At 47.3% G+C, this 17,211-nt stretch overlaps 1 protein-coding gene across 1 annotated transcript in view; it reads left to right on the top strand.

Annotated features, from left to right (window-relative positions):
* Positions 1-17,211, top strand: part of SYN2 (synapsin II) — a 174,708-nt gene that overhangs the window by 143,695 nt on the left and 13,802 nt on the right. The window contains exons 6-10 of the mRNA XM_068558124.1: positions 1,118-1,180; positions 1,589-1,731; positions 9,157-9,231; positions 9,661-9,763; positions 10,933-11,082. Of these exons, the coding sequence (XP_068414225.1) occupies positions 1,118-1,180; positions 1,589-1,731; positions 9,157-9,231; positions 9,661-9,763; positions 10,933-11,082 (534 nt within the window). The remainder of the gene's footprint in view (positions 1-1,117; positions 1,181-1,588; positions 1,732-9,156; positions 9,232-9,660; positions 9,764-10,932; positions 11,083-17,211) is intronic.

Below are 17,211 nucleotides of genomic sequence, written 5' to 3'. Positions count from 1 at the left end.
TTTCCACACAGTGTTCCACCAGAAGGTAGCAGGCTGGGTACTGATTCTGTCACTAGGTAGCTTGGCAACCTTTGCCTCTCTGGGCCTCACTTCCTGCTCCGTAAAGTAGGATTGAACTACATGATTTTGCCCCAGTCTCAACTGGCCTCAGCCAGGAACACTGAAATCCTCAGGTCAGGTACTCCCAGTATCTGGTCACACACTCAGGATTCCCATGGGAATCTGACTTTTCTTCAGAGTCAACATTATTTCCTTTGAAAGACATGTTTTCGTCTTGATGTGGTGGTGATGTTTGAAAAGAAGGAAACTGAAAGAGAGCTGAGCCTGACTGAGAAGGATGAGATCTGGTGTCCAGGTTGGTTCTTCATGCAACACCCGACCAAGATAGAGTCTGAGGTGTTATTGCACGGGATCTCAAAAGCATCCAGTCCAGGCTCTTCACTCGGCAGACGTGAAGGCTGAGGCCCAGGGAGGTAAAGGGACTTGCAGAGAGACTGGGATGCCAGTCTCCTGACATCTGGTCCAGCGCTCTTTCCCCTCCACCATGTTATTTCTTCCATCGCCATTTTATAACAGCTTGAAATCCTGCCTTTGGAGGGTAGTTCTTCTTCTTTTAAGTTTTCATAGTTCCTCTGTTAAAATAAGGCTACCTCAAGGTAATGTTTACTCTCTTAAGGATCTCTTTTGAGTGATAAACATGTTGAATTCTTATGTCAGCTCTCTTCCAAACCCCAAGCTGGGCAGAAATGGGCCTTCGCATACTAAGCTGTGTTTGGTGGTGAGTTTGGGGTGTTGGTGAGCAAGGAAGAGAGTGTGAAAGAGGGGAGAAAAGCCAGGTTCAGTACAGGAAAGCTGGACACATGAAGGATGAAGCAATAAGTTTTAAAGATGTAGAGAGTACCAAGTCGGAGAGCAGGGTCCTCATAGTTCTGCTACTAATATGCTGTGACCTTAAGCAAGTCACTGTCACGCTATGGGCCTCAGTTTTTTAATTTGTGAGGCAAGTAGGTTGCACTAGTTCTTTAAAGACCCCTTCCAAGGGTGTTCCCAGGAAAAATATTTGTAAGATTCCACATGTACACTCTGACCGATTCATTCCTTTCTCCTCTGCTTTCAGCTGACTCTGCCCACGTTCCCTGTGGTGGTAAAGATCGGCCATGCTCACTCGGGCATGGGCAAGGTAAGGCTGGGGCTGCTGTGCTCTGGGGTTGAGGCCAAAAAGGGCACTTTTCAGAGAGCCTGGTTGTGGACTATTCTTCTGCCTCTGTTGCTGATGACTTCTTTTCAAGGAGAAGACCATTTGGCCCCTCTGAAGCCATGAGTGTTACCCAAACGGTCCTCTTGCAGCAAGCAGAGTGCAGGCCACCTGACTGGTCCCTGTGTTCTTTGCAGCAAATGTGGCTCCTGAGCCCTGGGAAGGGAAGCTCAAGAGTAGGGACTTCCTAGGGAGATGTGGCACTCAGGTCTGCATCTGGATGGAAACATCTTGATGGGTTTGGGGGCTCAGGGCTCTTGTGACTCTCAGTGTGTGTGTGTGTGTGTGTGTGTGTGTGTCCCTTTCTCCCTCTCTGCCTTCCTCCAACATTAGGTCAAAGTGGAAAACCACTACGATTTCCAGGACATTGCTAGCGTGGTGGCCCTCACCCAGACCTACGCCACAGCAGAGCCTTTCATTGACGCCAAGTATGACATCCGGGTCCAGAAGATAGGCAACAACTACAAGGCTTACATGTGAGTGGGGGTGGGGTCCCCAAAGATGCTCTTCGCTGTCTCCTCAGCTCTGGGGAGACTCTCGGCCTCCAGGTAGTAGCCACCTCTCTCTCAGTTTAGCCTCCTCTGGCCCACAAGGCAGAGAACAGAGAGAGGGCGCCATTCAAGTCAAGGGAGTCTTAGTCTGGCTTCCTTTCAAGGCAGAGAAGGGGTTCCTGAACTAAGATGAGAAATAAAATGAGTATTTATTTTCATTTTAGCCTCTAAGTGGAATCTGACGTTCTCCTCAGTTATGAGCAGACTGGAGTATCAGCAGCAGCATGTGTGATTTGTCACTAATGGTCATCACAGAGGTTTTTGTTTCACATACACTTGTGACAGATCTCTCTAAATACCAGTTACTTTTATCACTGTTTAAGAATCATGGTAGTTAGACTTGCCACTGCATTCACACCTGTGAATACATTTGTTATTTACGAAGAAACATATTTTTTACTAATCTGAGATTTGTTTGTTATTTTTGATAACTCTTCTGGTAAATTCTTTTAAATAATTGAGTTCCTTTGTTGTCCTGTGTAGTTTTTTTTACATTCACACGTCTTATATATTTTACACATTGAAAGGAATCCATAGGCTTCACTAGGCGGCCAGAGCACAGAAAAAGTTAAAAACTCCTGACGTAGCAATATAGCCCTGCAAACACTACAGAACATTAAAAGCCTAGTGGTTATGAGAATAGATGATTTCTCCATGTAACTGTGTCCATTTGCCAGAATGGAAAGGTAAAGGTTTCCTCCAATACAATTTAGAAAAAGAAAAGATTTCAAGACTACCTGATCTTCCATAAAATACATAAGAATAAAAATGGCTTACAAGTCCAATTTTGGAAATATTAACTTCACACTGTAAAAAATGTTAAGGTAGTGTTCTTCTTTACAAAGAGAGAACATTACAATATATGAATTTGATCTTTGCCACTCAGGACTTGAGCAGACGTCAGGGTTGAGCAGCTTCCCTCTCTCACCATCTATTTTCATTTTTCTTCCTTCATCTTTCCTTTTAGTGTGTATACTCCCCACCCCTGGAGTTAGTTAGGAGTCCCTTCCCTGCACTCCCTTCTTGTAACCCTTCACACACTTCTAGTTGAGGGCTTTTCACACGTTGGGTATTTGCACCACGCTCCTCTGAGCTCTCTGGGCGGAACCGGAGTCATCTCTGTGGCCCTGCTTCCTTGTACAGTAGCAGGCGTGTAGTAGGCCCCCAATAAGTATGCAGGGAAGAGCCCTTGTGAAGAACTGAAGCACAGAATCTTTTTTACCTTTATTCACCCGATTCCTACTTTTTTAAGTTTATAATTTTTTTTTTAGTAAATCTTTATTGGAGTATAATTGCTTCACAATACTGTGTTAGTTTCTGTTGCACAACAAAGCGAATCAGTCATATGCATACACTTCCCCATATCCTCCTCCTCTTGAGCCTCCCTCCCACCCTCCCTATCCCACCCCTCTAGGTCATCGCAAAGCACTGAGCTGATCTCCCTGTGCTATGCTGCTGCTTCCCACCAGCCAACTATTTTACATTCGGTAGGGTATGTGTCTTGCTTCGCCCTCCCACCCCATGTCCTCAAGTCCATTCTCTATGTCTACCTCTTTATTCCTGCCCTGCAACTAGGTTCATCAGTACCATTTTTTTTTTTTTAGATTCCATATATATGCGTTAGCATACAGTTATAATTTTTTATTTAAAGCCTTTCTGCTTCAAAAAGGAATTTAGGGTTGCTTTAAAATTATGCACAATGTAAGACAGGATAATTTAAAAGACCATTATAAAAACTAGCTAAAAGAAGCAGAAAAATTGATGACTTCGGCACCTAGGAAAGCAGGTATCCTATCCTTTAATTTTAAAATCCCCTAAATAAATTCAAAACAGTTATGACAGTGGAGCAAGAATGTCTTCATCCTTAAAAAGAGACACCACATTTTCAAAGGTTGGGGTTTCTGAAAACAATTTAAATGAAGCATAAGATAAGAGAGTCAGGGACTTCCCTGGCAGTCCATTGGTTAAGACTCCGTGCTTCCACTGCACGGGGCACAGGCTCTATCCTTGGTGAGGGAATTAAGATCCTGCATGCCGCAAGGCGCAGCCAAAAAAAATAGGGGACTTCCCTGGTGGTCCAGTGGTTAAGAATCTGCCTTCCAATGCAGGGGGGGACACGGGTTTGATCCCTGGTCAGGGAACTAAGATCCCACATGCCGCGGGGCAACTAAGCCCACGCGCCACGACTACTGAGCCCGCACGCCACAGCAGGAGAGAAGCCCACGTGCTGCAAAGAAAGATGCCGCATGCTGCAACAAAGATCCCTCGTGCCTGACGCACTAAGACCTGACGCAGCCAAGTAAATAAATAAATATTTTTAAAGTAAATAAATAAATAAATAAATTTAAATGGCCAGAATCAACATTTAAAAAAAAAAGAATCCCCAACCATTGATGAGGGGTGGGTGACTGGAGCAGCTTTAGAAAACATTTACTTACCTTTTTTTTTTTTTAACATCTTTATTGAAGTATAATTGCTTTACAATGGTGTGCTAGTTTCTGCTTTATAACAAAGTGAATCAGCTATACATATACATATATCCCCATATCTCTTCCCTCTTGCGTCTCCCTCCCCCCCCCCCCATCCCACCTCTCTTGGTGGTCACAAAGCACTGAGCTGATCTCCCTGTGCTATGCGGCTGCTTCCCACTAGCTATCTATTTTACATTTGGTAGTATATATAAGTCCATGCCACTCTCTCACTTCGTCCCAGCTTACCCTTCACCCTCCCCATGTCCTCAAGTCCTTCTCTATGTCTGCATCTTTATTCCTGTCCTGCCCCTAGGTTCTTCAGAACCTTTTTTTTTTTTAGATTCCATATATATGTTAGCATACAGTGTTTGTTTTTCTCTTTCTGACTTACTTCACTCTGTATGACAGACTGTAGGTCCATCCACCTCACTACAAATAACTCAATTTCATTTCTTTTTATGACTGAGTAATATTCCATTATGTATATGTGCCACATCTTCTTTATCCATTCATCTGTCGATGGACATTTAGGTTGCTTTCATGACCTGGCTATTGTAAATAGTGCTGCCATGAACATTGTGGTACATGACTCTTTGAATGATGGTTTTCTCAGGGTATATGCCCAGGAGTGGGATTGCTGGGTCGTCTGATAGTTCTATTTTTAGTTTTTTAAAGAACCTCCATACTGTTCTCCATAGTGGCTGTATCAATTTACATTCCCACCAACAGTGCAAGAGGGTTCCCTTTTCTCCACACCGTCTCCAGCATTTATTGTTGGTAGATTTTTTGATGATGACCATTTACTTACTTTTTTATTTGCAAGGGACCGTCAGTTATTTGGGGGAATGTTTAGGCCCTCTCAGCTCCTCTTCCCCAAACTTTTGGCCATTCTCTTGCTCTCAGAAGAAGGAATTGACTTGGCAGTAGTCAAGGTAAGGTTTGAGATTCTTCCCTTCTCCCCCAGCCCTCACCCTAGAGACCTAGAGACCTAGAGACCTAGAGACCTAGAGAGAGACCTAGAGACCTAGAGACCTAGAGACCTAGAGACCTAGAGACCTAGAGAGAGACCTAGAGACCTAGAGACCTAGAGACCTAGAGAGAGACCTAGAGAGAGACCTAGAGACCTAGAGACCTAGAGAGAGACCTAGAGACCTAGAGACCTAGAGAGAGACCTAGAGACCTAGAGACCTAGAGACCTAGAGAGAGACCTAGAGACCTAGAGACCTAGAGACCTAGAGAGAGACCTGGAGACCTAGAGACCTAGAGACCTAGAGACCTAGAGAGAGACCTAGAGACCTAGAGACCTAGAGACCTAGAGAGAGACCTAGAGACCTAGAGACCTAGAGAGAGACCTAGAGACCTAGAGACCTAGAGAGAGACCTAGAGACCTAGAGACCTAGAGACCTAGAGAAAGACCTAGAGACCTAGAGACCTAGAGACCTAGAGAGAGACCTAGAGACCTAGAGACGTAGAGACCTAGAGACGTAGAGACCTAGAGACCTAGAGACCTAGAGACCTAGAGAGAGACCTAGAGACCTAGAGACCTAGAGACCTAGAGAGAGACCTAGAGACCTAGAGACCTAGAGACCTAGAGACCTAGAGAGAGACCTAGAGACCTAGAGACCTAGAGAGAGACCTAGAGACCTAGAGACCTAGAGAGAGACCTAGAGACCTAGAGACCTAGAGACCTAGAGAGAGACCTAGAGACCTAGAGACCTAGAGACCTAGAGAGAGACCTAGAGACCTAGAGACCTAGAGACCTAGAGACCTAGAAACCTAGAGAGAGACCTAGAGACCTAGAGACCTAGAGACCTAGAGAGAGACCTAGAGACCTAGAGACCTAGAGACCTAGAGACCTAGAAAGAGACCTAGAGACCTAGAGACCTAGAGACCTAGAGAGAGACCTAGAGACCTAGAGAGAGACCTAGAGACCTAGAGACCTAGAGAGAGACCTAGAGACCTAGAGACCTAGAGACCTAGAGACCTAGAGAGAGACCTAGAGACCTAGAGACCTAGAGAGAGACCTAGAGACCTAGAGACCTAGAGAGAGACCTAGAGAGAGACCTAGAGACCTAGAGACCTAGAGACCTAGAGAGAGACCTAGAGAGAGACCTAGAGACCTAGAGACCTAGAGACCTAGAGAGAGACCTAGAGACCTAGAGACCTAGAGACCTAGAGACCTAGAGACCTAGAGAGAGACCTAGAGACCTAGAGACCTAGAGACCTAGAGAGAGACCTAGAGAGAGACCTAGAGACCTAGAGACCTAGAGAGAGACCTAGAGAGAGACCTAGAGACCTAGAGACCTAGAGACCTAGAGACCTAGAGACCTAGAGACCTAGAGACCTAGAGAGAGACCTAGAGACCTAGAGACCTAGAGACCTAGAGAGAGACCTAGAGAGAAACCTGGAGACCTAGAGACCTAGAGACCTAGAGACCTAGAGACCTAGAGAGAGACCTAGAGAGAGACCTAGAGACCTAGAGACCTAGAAACCTAGAGAGAGACCTAGAGACCTAGAGACCTAGAGACCTAGAGAGAGACCTAGAGACCTAGAGACCTAGAGACCTAGAGAGAGACCTAGAGACCTAGAGACCTAGAGACCTAGAGACCTAGAGAGAGACCTAGAGACCTAGAGACCTAGAGACCTAGAGACCTAGAGAGAGACCTAGAGACCTAGAGACCTAGAGAGAGATCTAGAGACCTAGAGACCTAGAGACCTAGAGACCTAGAGAGAGACCTAGAGACCTAGAGACCTAGAGACCTAGAGAGAGACCTAGAGACCTAGAGACCTAGAGAGAGACCTAGAGAGAGACCTAGAGACCTAGAGACCTAGAGACCTAGAGAGAGACCTAGAGAGAGACCTAGAGACCTAGAGACCTAGAGAGAGACCTAGAGACCTAGAGACCTAGAGACCTAGAGAGAGACCTAGAGACCTAGAGACCTAGAGACCTAGAGACCTAGAGACCTAGAGAGAGACCTAGAGACCTAGAGACCTAGAGACCTAGAGAGAGACCTAGAGAGAGACCTAGAGACCTAGAGACCTAGAGACCTAGAGACAGCCACGGTTGGTGGGAAGAATGCGCTACTCCTGCTCCACTGTCAGTAGGCAATAATGTGGGTCCCTCTGCGGAGGTCGGATGACCTGTGAGCCTCCCTAAACGGCTTCTCAGTTTCCCCTCTGCTCCCACATGCTCCACGCAGCCTGCACGGATCTGTGCCCTGCATCCCGTTGTTAGAGAAAGGTGTAAAGCGTAAGGGACATTATTATTACTCAAAGTTTCTGAGACCCTATTATGTACCCTGGCCTTGTGCTGGGGACATGGAAGTGAGGGACTCTCTGCCCCTGTCCTTGAGGAGTCCAGCGTCACCACAGGAACACACCTGTGAACCACCAGTGTTAGGAAGACAGCATTATTTTTACTATGATCTGCCTTTGTTGTTCTATTCATATTTTGCAAGCCACTCAGCTGTCAGTTGTTTGTCTTTTCTGAACTAGGTAGTGGGGTGTAGGGAAAAGCGCAGCACAATGAAGGAACCAAGAGTCCTGAGTTTTTATCTTGTATCTACTTTGACTAGATATACAATCCTGGACAAGTCATCTAACCTTTCTGCGTCTTAATCTCCTTGTCTGTAAGATGGGGGCAAGAATCGCAGCCTACTCAAAACAGGGCGGTTGCAGTGAGGCTCTGGCGAGGGATTTGGGAAAGGAAGAACCTTGGAAGGTAGTCAGTACTATACAAATGTGAGGGGTTGTTTCTACCATATTGGTCGGCTCACTGGGCTGGCTCGGGCTCTGAAGTACCAGCCATGTGTCTCGGCTTCTCAGTGTCTGAAATCAGATCTCTGAGAGAATACTCCTGAGAACTGCTGAGCAGAGAAGCACATCATCCAGTCTTCAGTCATAGTGAGTGATAAAGACAGCAGGTGAAGGGCTCTGTCAGTAGTTGAGCAGGGCTTCTCTGTCCCCTAGACCATCCCCTTCCTCTTGACTGTGTCTGAGCGAAGACTAATAATTTAAAAGCCGTATTTTTGGTATTTTACAGTTTATTTAAAACTGTATCAGTTGGTCCTCATGACAACCCTGTGTTTACATAGGGATAAGGGAGGCGCAGAGAGGTGAAGTGATTCACCCAAGGTCATCCAGCCAGTCAAGAGCAAATCCAGAACCAGAAACCAGGTCACCTGCCTCCTATTTAGTCCAAGACTAGTTGACTCTAACACATGCTCTTGGAGGGAGGGCGCAGAGGGCACGGAAGAGAAGGGGTTGGGGACTTGATTCCATCAGCTCCATGTGATGGATGAGGCAGCCTAAGCCTGAAGAGGTTAACTGACTTGTCCAGAGTCATGTTGCTGATACTGTAGGCCCTCAAAATTAACTACTGAATGAATAAGTGAGCTAGTAAGGAAGCCATGGGGAGATATTCACAGGAACCCTGAGGGTATTTCCAGGATCAATAGAATTCAGTTTGTATATACCAACTCAGCCCAGATACCAAGTGGGTAGGCTGCTGGGAATACAAGACAACATATATACCCTCAAGTGATTAATAGACTTGTGGACAGAAGACTAAGCTCAAATAACTAAAGTAAAAAGTAGACGCAGGATTTTAAGTGAGGTGCAGGCAAAGTCCTCTAGGTGTTCTAAAGAGAGCAAGTGCTCATCTGGTTGAAAGGATCAGTGAAGGCTCCGTGGAGCCAGAGCAGTCTGGGTGGGACTCGTGTAGAAAGGAGGAGAGCATTGCAGGCAGGGGTTGGCAGAGGCAGCCGGGCTCTAGGCCCCTGGCTATTTGCGGGAGAAGCAGGTGGGGAAAGTGGCGGTGAGCCCTCCTCTTGCTGGCCCGGCTCACTGTCTGTCCTGTCCTGGCGGGACCTTGTTGTAGGAGGACGTCGATCTCAGGGAACTGGAAGACAAACACTGGCTCTGCAATGCTGGAACAGATCGCCATGTCAGACAGGTAAGTAAGGGGAGGCGTCCGTAGATGAGGAGGTGTAAGAAATGAGCCCTGCCCAAAGGGAGCCTCTGATCAGGCCGGACAGATGGAACACAAAGGCCCAAGCACCCAGTTAACAAGATCAGGCAGGAATGGGTTATGTGCTGAATTGTGGAGATAAAGACTGGACATGCCATAGAAGGTCCAGGAAAGGAGGAGTTACTGTGGGCTGGCATGGCCAAGGAAGGCCACCTGGAGTAGGTGAGACCTGCTCTGAGCTTGGGAAGGTAGGTAGGATCTGGAAAGCAAAGCAGGAGGGCCCTGTAGACAAGGCAGTGTATTTGATGGTGGTGGAGGGCGGGAAGGATGGGGCGGGGGCTGGGAGAGGTAGAGACAGCAAGGAGAGCATGGGACTAATGCCCCAGCCTCGGGACACGTTCCCCTCCCCTCCAGGTACAAGCTGTGGGTAGACACCTGCTCTGAGATGTTTGGTGGCCTGGACATCTGTGCTGTCAAAGCTGTACATGGCAAAGATGGGAAAGACTACATTTTTGAGGTGAGTCTGGCCCACACAGTATCTCAGTACGAGACAACCCCCCAGGCTGGAGGCCAGGCTTTTGGCTTGAGACCTACATGGGCAGCACGGACTGCATTTATGTTAGAGTCTCCTGAGCCCTGGGAAGGTTTCCAGATGACACAGCCAGGGGGTATGCATAGCAAAAACACACCTGCCAGTGGGAGATGTTATTTCTAACCAGCTAGGCTGACCCACACCACTGGTAAGAGATGCCAGACTTGGGTTCCTGGGTCCTAGCCTGCCACTCCTCTGGGAAGACTTTAGTGGTTTTGCCATTCTTGGTCTCAGGAAGCTGGTCTTGGGAATCATTTGGTCCAGTCTGCTCATTTTGCCAGTGAAGCAACTGAGGCCTAATGCCATGAACATGTGCCCAAGGCTACGCAGTGAATCGATGTCTCGGCCTGGACTAGAACTCAGGTCTCCCGGGTGCAGGAGGTTCTCCGTAGCCCTTCTCGGAGCCTGGAGACACTTGACTCAGCCTGAGCCTCTGGCACAATTTTGCTGACACTTTTCCTGTATTAAAGGGAGAGTCAGTGGCCATATGGTCTTTCACACACATTCCCGTACAGTCTTCCCAGGAGCAGGAGAGGCTCCTTGCCAAGAATTGGTGGTATTTGCAGAGGATTCATGTCAGGAGCCCAAAGTGGGCTTCGGCATCTACTCCATAGTCTGCTTGGCATATAACTTCTGGATGGTCATACCTTCTGCCTCTCGGTGGGCCTCAGTTTTCTTATCCATGAATGAGAGAGTTGGACTACAGAGTCTATGATCCTGGGCAAGCAGACACTCCCTAAAGGAGGAAAATACTGATCTGGACCTTGAGGTACGGGAAAAATTGGATGGGTGGTGAAAAGAGAAGGCATCCTCTCTCCTTGCTCTCTCTTTCTCCCCACCACCTTCAGCCACCAGACTGAAGTCTCACTGAGCCCTGGCATGGGTGAAGTCTGGGGGAGGCCCAAGGCAAAGGCTTGCAGGAGAAGGGGATAAAGGCCAATATATGCAAAGGAACATGCTTCCAGCCGAAGACAAAAGCACCAACTTCACCCCAACCTCTCTCTGCTGGCTTAAGTCCTGCTCATTCTGAAAGACTGTACCAGGCCTTGGATGTTTCCAGTCCCTTTCCTAATCTGGGCCACTTCCTCCACCAGGTCATGGACTGTAGTATGCCGCTGATGGGGGAACACCAAGTGGAGGACAGGCAGCTCATCACCGACCTGGCCATCAGCAAGATGAACCAGCTGCTGTCCAGGACCCCTGTCCTGTCTCCTCAGAGACCCTTAACCACTCAGCAGCCACAGGTAAGCAGGGAAGAGACAGAGGAGAGCCAAGAACCATTGCCAAGCCCACTGCTCTAGACTGGTGGCTCTAGGATGGAGCAGAGGTCAGATACCTACAGGCCTGCATGGGCTCTATGTAGTCTTTTCCTTCTCCCTCTTTCCCTTCCCTCCCCTTTGGACACCTGATTATCTTCTACCACTCCTTATAGAAACCTTCTCATTAGCAAGCTGCAGGATCAGCTATAGAACTGTCCAGAGATGGAGTACTGGATCCCTTCCCTCTGAACTTGAAGACTCCAGGGAACCAGAACCTGTTTCCCCTGGGACTTTTAAACTGGGAGGTATCTGAGGAAGGGCTGGATCAGATCTCTCATTAGCTGTTCACTGCCTGAGAGGTCTGCCGCATTTGTAGAGAAACAAGGGTGATTCTGAGAAATCTCCTAGTCTGGAGAGAGGGGAGAGTCAGGTCCCTCATTCTGAGCGGGAGTGACAAGGTAAAACTCATATTCGAGTTTTGCTTTCCTTCCTAAGGGAGACGAGGCAGCTTTCTCCAGTTGACTGTGGTGTGTGACTCCGGGCAGTCACATTCACAGTGACAGTATTCCAGCTGCAGGTCTAGTGGGAAATCCACACTGAGGTTTTTGTGAAGCCTCAGGCCCTGTGGCACTATAGTGGGCTAAAGACAGTCATCTAGGAGGTAGCTCATTTTTCAAAAATGTCGCCAAACTCTTCTCTCCACCGTATAATAGAGTAGTAAGAACTTGGGACAATGAATCCAAGAACTGAGTCCTAGACTAGCTCTTCCCCTAAACAGCTTTGTGACTCTGGGGGGAAGTTACTACCCTTTCCAGGGCTCAGGTTTTATCCCTTATAATGAAAATCTCTCAGCAATCTTGCTTTCGAGATCCTACTTCAGTTAGGGAGGTGGAATAGGATAGTGATTCAGAATGTGGGCTTTGAAGCAGGAACTATCCAAATTTGAATCCTGGACCCTCCATTTACTGGCTTTGTGACCTTGAACGATGACCGTATCTGTGGCTCAGGAGAGATCTAAACAACAGCCCTTATTTTCTAGGGTTGTTACAAGGATCAGATGAAGTAAAGAACCTAACACATGGCATAGCACGTGGTAAATGCTCAGTAAAGGCTACCTGTGTTGTTACGTAAGCAGCCTCTGGGTGTGGGTTCCCTACAGCCTTAGGCTTTGAGATCATCACTCCCTTTTCTAAAGATCAGTGCTGGGATTATACTGCAATCAGAAGCCAAGTAATTGGATTCTTGAAATCTTTCAGTAAGAAAGAAGAAGAGGAGGGGGAGAGGGCAAAAAACAAAAACAAAAACAAGATAAAATAGTCTGGATTATTTAGTATAGAAGCAAAATAGCCCACATTTATCTTCTCATCATTTGAACATCACAGAATCATAGCATAGAAACATAGAAACATCTGTGCTGTCTTTGGGTATCCAAGTTGGGAGTGGCCCCATGTGGCGGGATGTTACCATAGATTAGCTCTTGTGTTTGTTTCACACCTTCTATAGGTGGCTCACGCTCTGGGGGCCTCTGACCAAGTGCAAGAATCTGTTCCTGTGCTTCAGGAATGTAGTCACTAGATAATTAGGTAGGGTAATTAAGACTACACACCTTAGTTGCTTGTTAGAGATACAAGCCCATTATTTAAATATTGTACTTAACTAGAGGTGATAAAAAGATTTTCCCGGTTAAAATAATATGAGGCCCGCAGTAGATTTTATGATTTTGTAAATCTGATGGAATCAAGGTGTTTGAGTCCTAGTCTTGCCTTTTAGTCCACACTGTCTCAGTGATGGGATTGGCAGATTGATGTTCATTCCTGCTCTAGAGGAAAAGTGACAAGAGCCCCCTTCCCCCCTTACCCACTGAGAAATACAGAGAATATCTGGTAGCTGCTTAAAGAATTTATGACAGAGTAAGAGAGCCTGATGCTGCCCAGGCAAGATAAACAAAAATGGGCTTCTCTGGGATTCTGTGAGGGTTGCTTAAGTACTTTTATAAATGTGTGCAACACTGTCTTGGCCTCCTAAAGGGAAATCATCCTGACTTGAATGAAGGCTACGCTGAAAGTCAGGAGACCTGAGTTCAGCCTGTCCTTGCCACTGACTCACCAGGTCACCTTGGTAGATTTCTTTCTATTTCTCTGCCCCAGCATCTTTGCGTGTATAATGAAGGGTTGAGCAAAAAAAAATCGCTAAGATCTCTTCTAACAATAAAATTCAGATAATATGAAAATGATAGAAGTTCAATAACAAAGAAAGAATTTACCAAAAAAAGTGTTTTCACCCAATGAAAGCATTGATTCTTCTTTCATATAACCCCCTTACTTTGTAAACATTAAATATTTCAACTCAAATATTTTAAAGAGAAATATGTCAGAGTCAAGGCAGGAAACCTGGTAGGGAATGAGCTTCCCTAAATATAGGCACACCTGCAAAACTTCCTTGTAGCAAAGCCAGTGTGGCTTCAGGGTAAGTTTTTCTCTGCTGAGCCTCACATTTGAAGTTACAACAGAAACTGTAAAACTGTGGAAAGCACACCACGCTGGGAGTCAAGACACTCAGGGGCTAGTCTCACTCTGCCGTGACATCACGTGACCGTGGGTAAGTCAGTTCCCATCTCTAGACCTGTTTCCTCACCTATAAAGTGGAATTGGATTAGATGATCTTTAGATCCCTTTCAATTCTAAGGTCACATGAAACCTAGAGTCAGCCCAGCTGCAAAGTCTAAAGGCCCTTAAGTCCTCCACAAGACTACCCTCACTCCTGACAGCAGCAGGAAGTTCAGATAGTTCCCCAAACCACCCTCGGGTTCAGTAATTCTCTGGAAGAACTCACAGAACTTCTTGAAAGCTATTATACTCACAGGTGTATTATGGGACAGGATACAGGTCAAAAATAAGTGAAAGAAGGATGCAGGGCTTCCGTGGTGGCGCAGTGGTTGAGAATCTGCCTGCTAATGCAGGGGACACGGGTTCGAGCCCTGGTCTGGGAAGATCCCACATGCCGCGGAGCAACTAGGCCCGTTGAGCCACAACTACTGAGCCTGCGCGTCTGGAGCCTGTGCTCTGCAACAAGAGAGACCGCGATAGTGAGAGGCCCGCGCACCGCGATGAAGAGTGGCCCCCGCTTGCCGCTACTAGAGAAAGCCCTAGCACAGAAACGAAGACCCAACACGGCCAAAAATAAAAATAAATAAATAAATTTAAAAAAAAAAAAAAAAAAAAAAAGAAGGATGCATAAGGCAGAGTCTGGGAGGGTTCCAAACACAAAGCTTCTTTTGTCCTTAGGATGCATTATCCTCTGGCATCCTTATGTGATAAGGCACATGGAGTGTTGCCAACCAGGGAAGCTCACCTGAATTTCAGTGTTCAGAGTTTTTGTTGGGGTTTCATCTTGTAGGCTTGCTTGATTGATTGATCACCTCCTTGAACTCAGTCTCCAACTTTCCCCTCCCTGGAGGTCAGTCTAATACCAAGGGGCCTGAGGGGCCCACCATGAGTCACCTCATTATCATGCACCATCAGGTGGGCTGAGGGGCCCCCACCTTGAATAACAGAGACACTCCTGTCACTCAGGAAATTCCAAGAGTTTAGAGGCTACTTTCCAAGGGGGGAGGGGGTTGTGAGTAAAGGCCAGATCTCTCTTTGGGCAAGGCCAAATTCTTTACTACATACATAATTAAATTAATTTAGCAAATGTCTCTCAAATACTTTCAAGCCTTATTTGTCTGTGTTTTCACTGACTAGCACAGGCCTACCCCAAAGTATGTGCTTAAAATTAGTTAATAAACTTAGGGCCACAGTGATAAATGCAGTGCCCTCATACCATCCTAGCTCACTGTGCCCTCGCCATGCTGGTGAGGCCTTTGCATTAGCTGTGTCCTCTCTCTGAAGTGCTCTTCCCGTATTTTTGCATGGCTGGCTCTTTCTTGATTGTATAACATATTTCCTAAACCCTCCAATCCAAAGTTGCCACCTAGTCACTGGCTACCACCCCTCCCTTCTTTAATTTTCTGCACATCACTTGCTATCAGCCACGATCATTCTCATCTGTGTTTCTTTGTCTCTTCCACTAGAATGTCGGTGCCTCAAGAGTAGGGCTTGTTCACTGCTGTGTCCCTCAGGTCTGGCAGAGTAGCCAGCCCCTGGCAGCCACTGGATGTACCCTGGGTACACTAAGGAGGGGTGGGGGCATGGTCTGCCCAGGTACAGTCAATCGTGGGTAGAAAAGTCGAACAACAATAACAAAACTAATCTGTCTGCTTTTTATTATCACCATGTGACAGCAATTCTATATAAACAACAGTGATAAACCACTCCCACCTACCCCTCTCTTGATTTGCCATTGCAATACATATTTGTTGGACGAGTTCCCAGTTGGAATAAGTGTCTTTAACAGCCCTAGCAGCATATTGGAGTTGGTGTCGGGATTCTATGAACAATTTTAGTAGAGTGCAAATGGAAGAGATGTAAACCAAAGCCCGTTACCTAGGTCCCAGCCAGGACTTTGAATGGCGAACTGAGCCCTCAGGTGCTGCCACTAACTCACGTTCCACTCCTCACAGTCAGGCCCCTCTTGCTGGCCTCTGTCTTCTGTGGCTCTGGCAGCTCAGGCTGCGAGAGCTTCTGGCCTGAGTCACAAGCCCTAGATGCTGCTTCTTGCCCAGTATTCTAGGTCAAGACCAGGACAGACTTGTGACTAGACGTTTGTCTACCTTTCTCTCTTTCTGCCTCTCTATCCTTGCCTACAGCTCCCCCGTTAAAGCTTTCATTTCTTTGACTCTAAACGAGAGCCTAAAGGAGGTTAGGGACAGGGGAGGTGAGCAGAGGGCCTCCCTTACCTTGTTGTCAGCCAACCGCCTAGACCAAAGTGGCTTGATTATTATAGAAAACAGAGAGCAAAGTCATGGGGCTGGGCCCAGGCCACCTGCTGTGCCCAGTTCTGAGGGTGTAAGAGGCGCTAAGTCTCTTGAGAGCAGGGAGGGGGTGAGTGGCAAAGCCTTATCTGGCTGATGACAGCTTGGCCTCAGCCTGGCTGGCCTGCCGGCTTTAGGGCTGCCCTGAGAGTTGGCCACGGCAAAGGACCCTCTACTCTGGAGTGCCTTAGGATACTGTTCTCAAGGTGGCAGTGACACCTGGTGGCCAGTGGTGGCCAAAGCCTCTAGGCTATTTACCTACAGAACCTCCTCCCTGTAGGCCTGCTCTCCCCTCTCCATCACACTCACTGATCCTGGGCTCTGTCGTCTGGGATCTGAGCTGGGCCTTACATCCTGGGGCTCTGGAGAGGTGCTACTCCTGAGACTCCCGGGAACCAGGGAGAGAAATGCAGGTGGACAGAGCTTTCAGGTCATGCCTGCAGAGGTGGTGTCCTAGGGCTCTTCTTCATGTGGCTAGTCTGTTTTCATTTCCCATTACATGGTTCCCTTTTTATTTTCCTGTAAAATCTTCCAGAGCCAAAGGGCCGAATTGCTAATGAAGGGATTTCGGACACCATGGGCTTTCTATTTGGCTATGGGTTAGACCCATGAGGAGTGATTCTAAGATTCAGCCTTTGGAGACATTAATACACATACTGTGTCCAGGAGGAAGATGAGGCTCCTCCCCGATCTTGAGCGGATCAGAGCACACCTCCCATGTTGCTTCCAGTCTGAGGGTCACAGCACAACAAGGACGAACTCTAACTGGACGGTGCTCGGAGGAGAGAGACCTAGAGGTTGGGGCATTTGGCAGATCTGTTCTATGAGTAAAAGTTAAAGGGACTGCCGTGAAGCAGCAGTAGTCTCAAGGAGCCCATGACTCAGTATCTTCAGCTCTCCAACAGCTGTCATGGGGCAGAACTGGTGCCGAAGGCAAACCTACTGGAAGACGTGAGTAGAGTCTCTGATGCTAAGAGAGGAAATGGCTGCTCGGGAAAGCGGTATGTGGCTGCCACGTCACTGCTGATTTCCAAGCCACTTGTCAGGCACATTGTGAAAGGCTGGGCTGGGGGCTAGGGCTGTTGGAACAGGCAACTTTTAAAAATCTCCTTCCAGATCTAAGATGCTGTGATCCAGGCCGTGTGCTAGCCACAGAACTGGGAAAGGCAGTGATGAGTGTTCCGAATTGGAGGACTGAGGCC

This window comes from Eschrichtius robustus, chromosome 12, assembly GCF_028021215.1.
Source record: "Eschrichtius robustus isolate mEscRob2 chromosome 12, mEscRob2.pri, whole genome shotgun sequence".
In the NCBI taxonomy this organism is placed as follows: Eukaryota; Metazoa; Chordata; class Mammalia; order Artiodactyla; family Eschrichtiidae; genus Eschrichtius; species Eschrichtius robustus.
The sequence above is the reverse complement of the archived record's forward strand: the minus strand, read 5'-3'. Positions and strand labels throughout refer to the sequence as shown.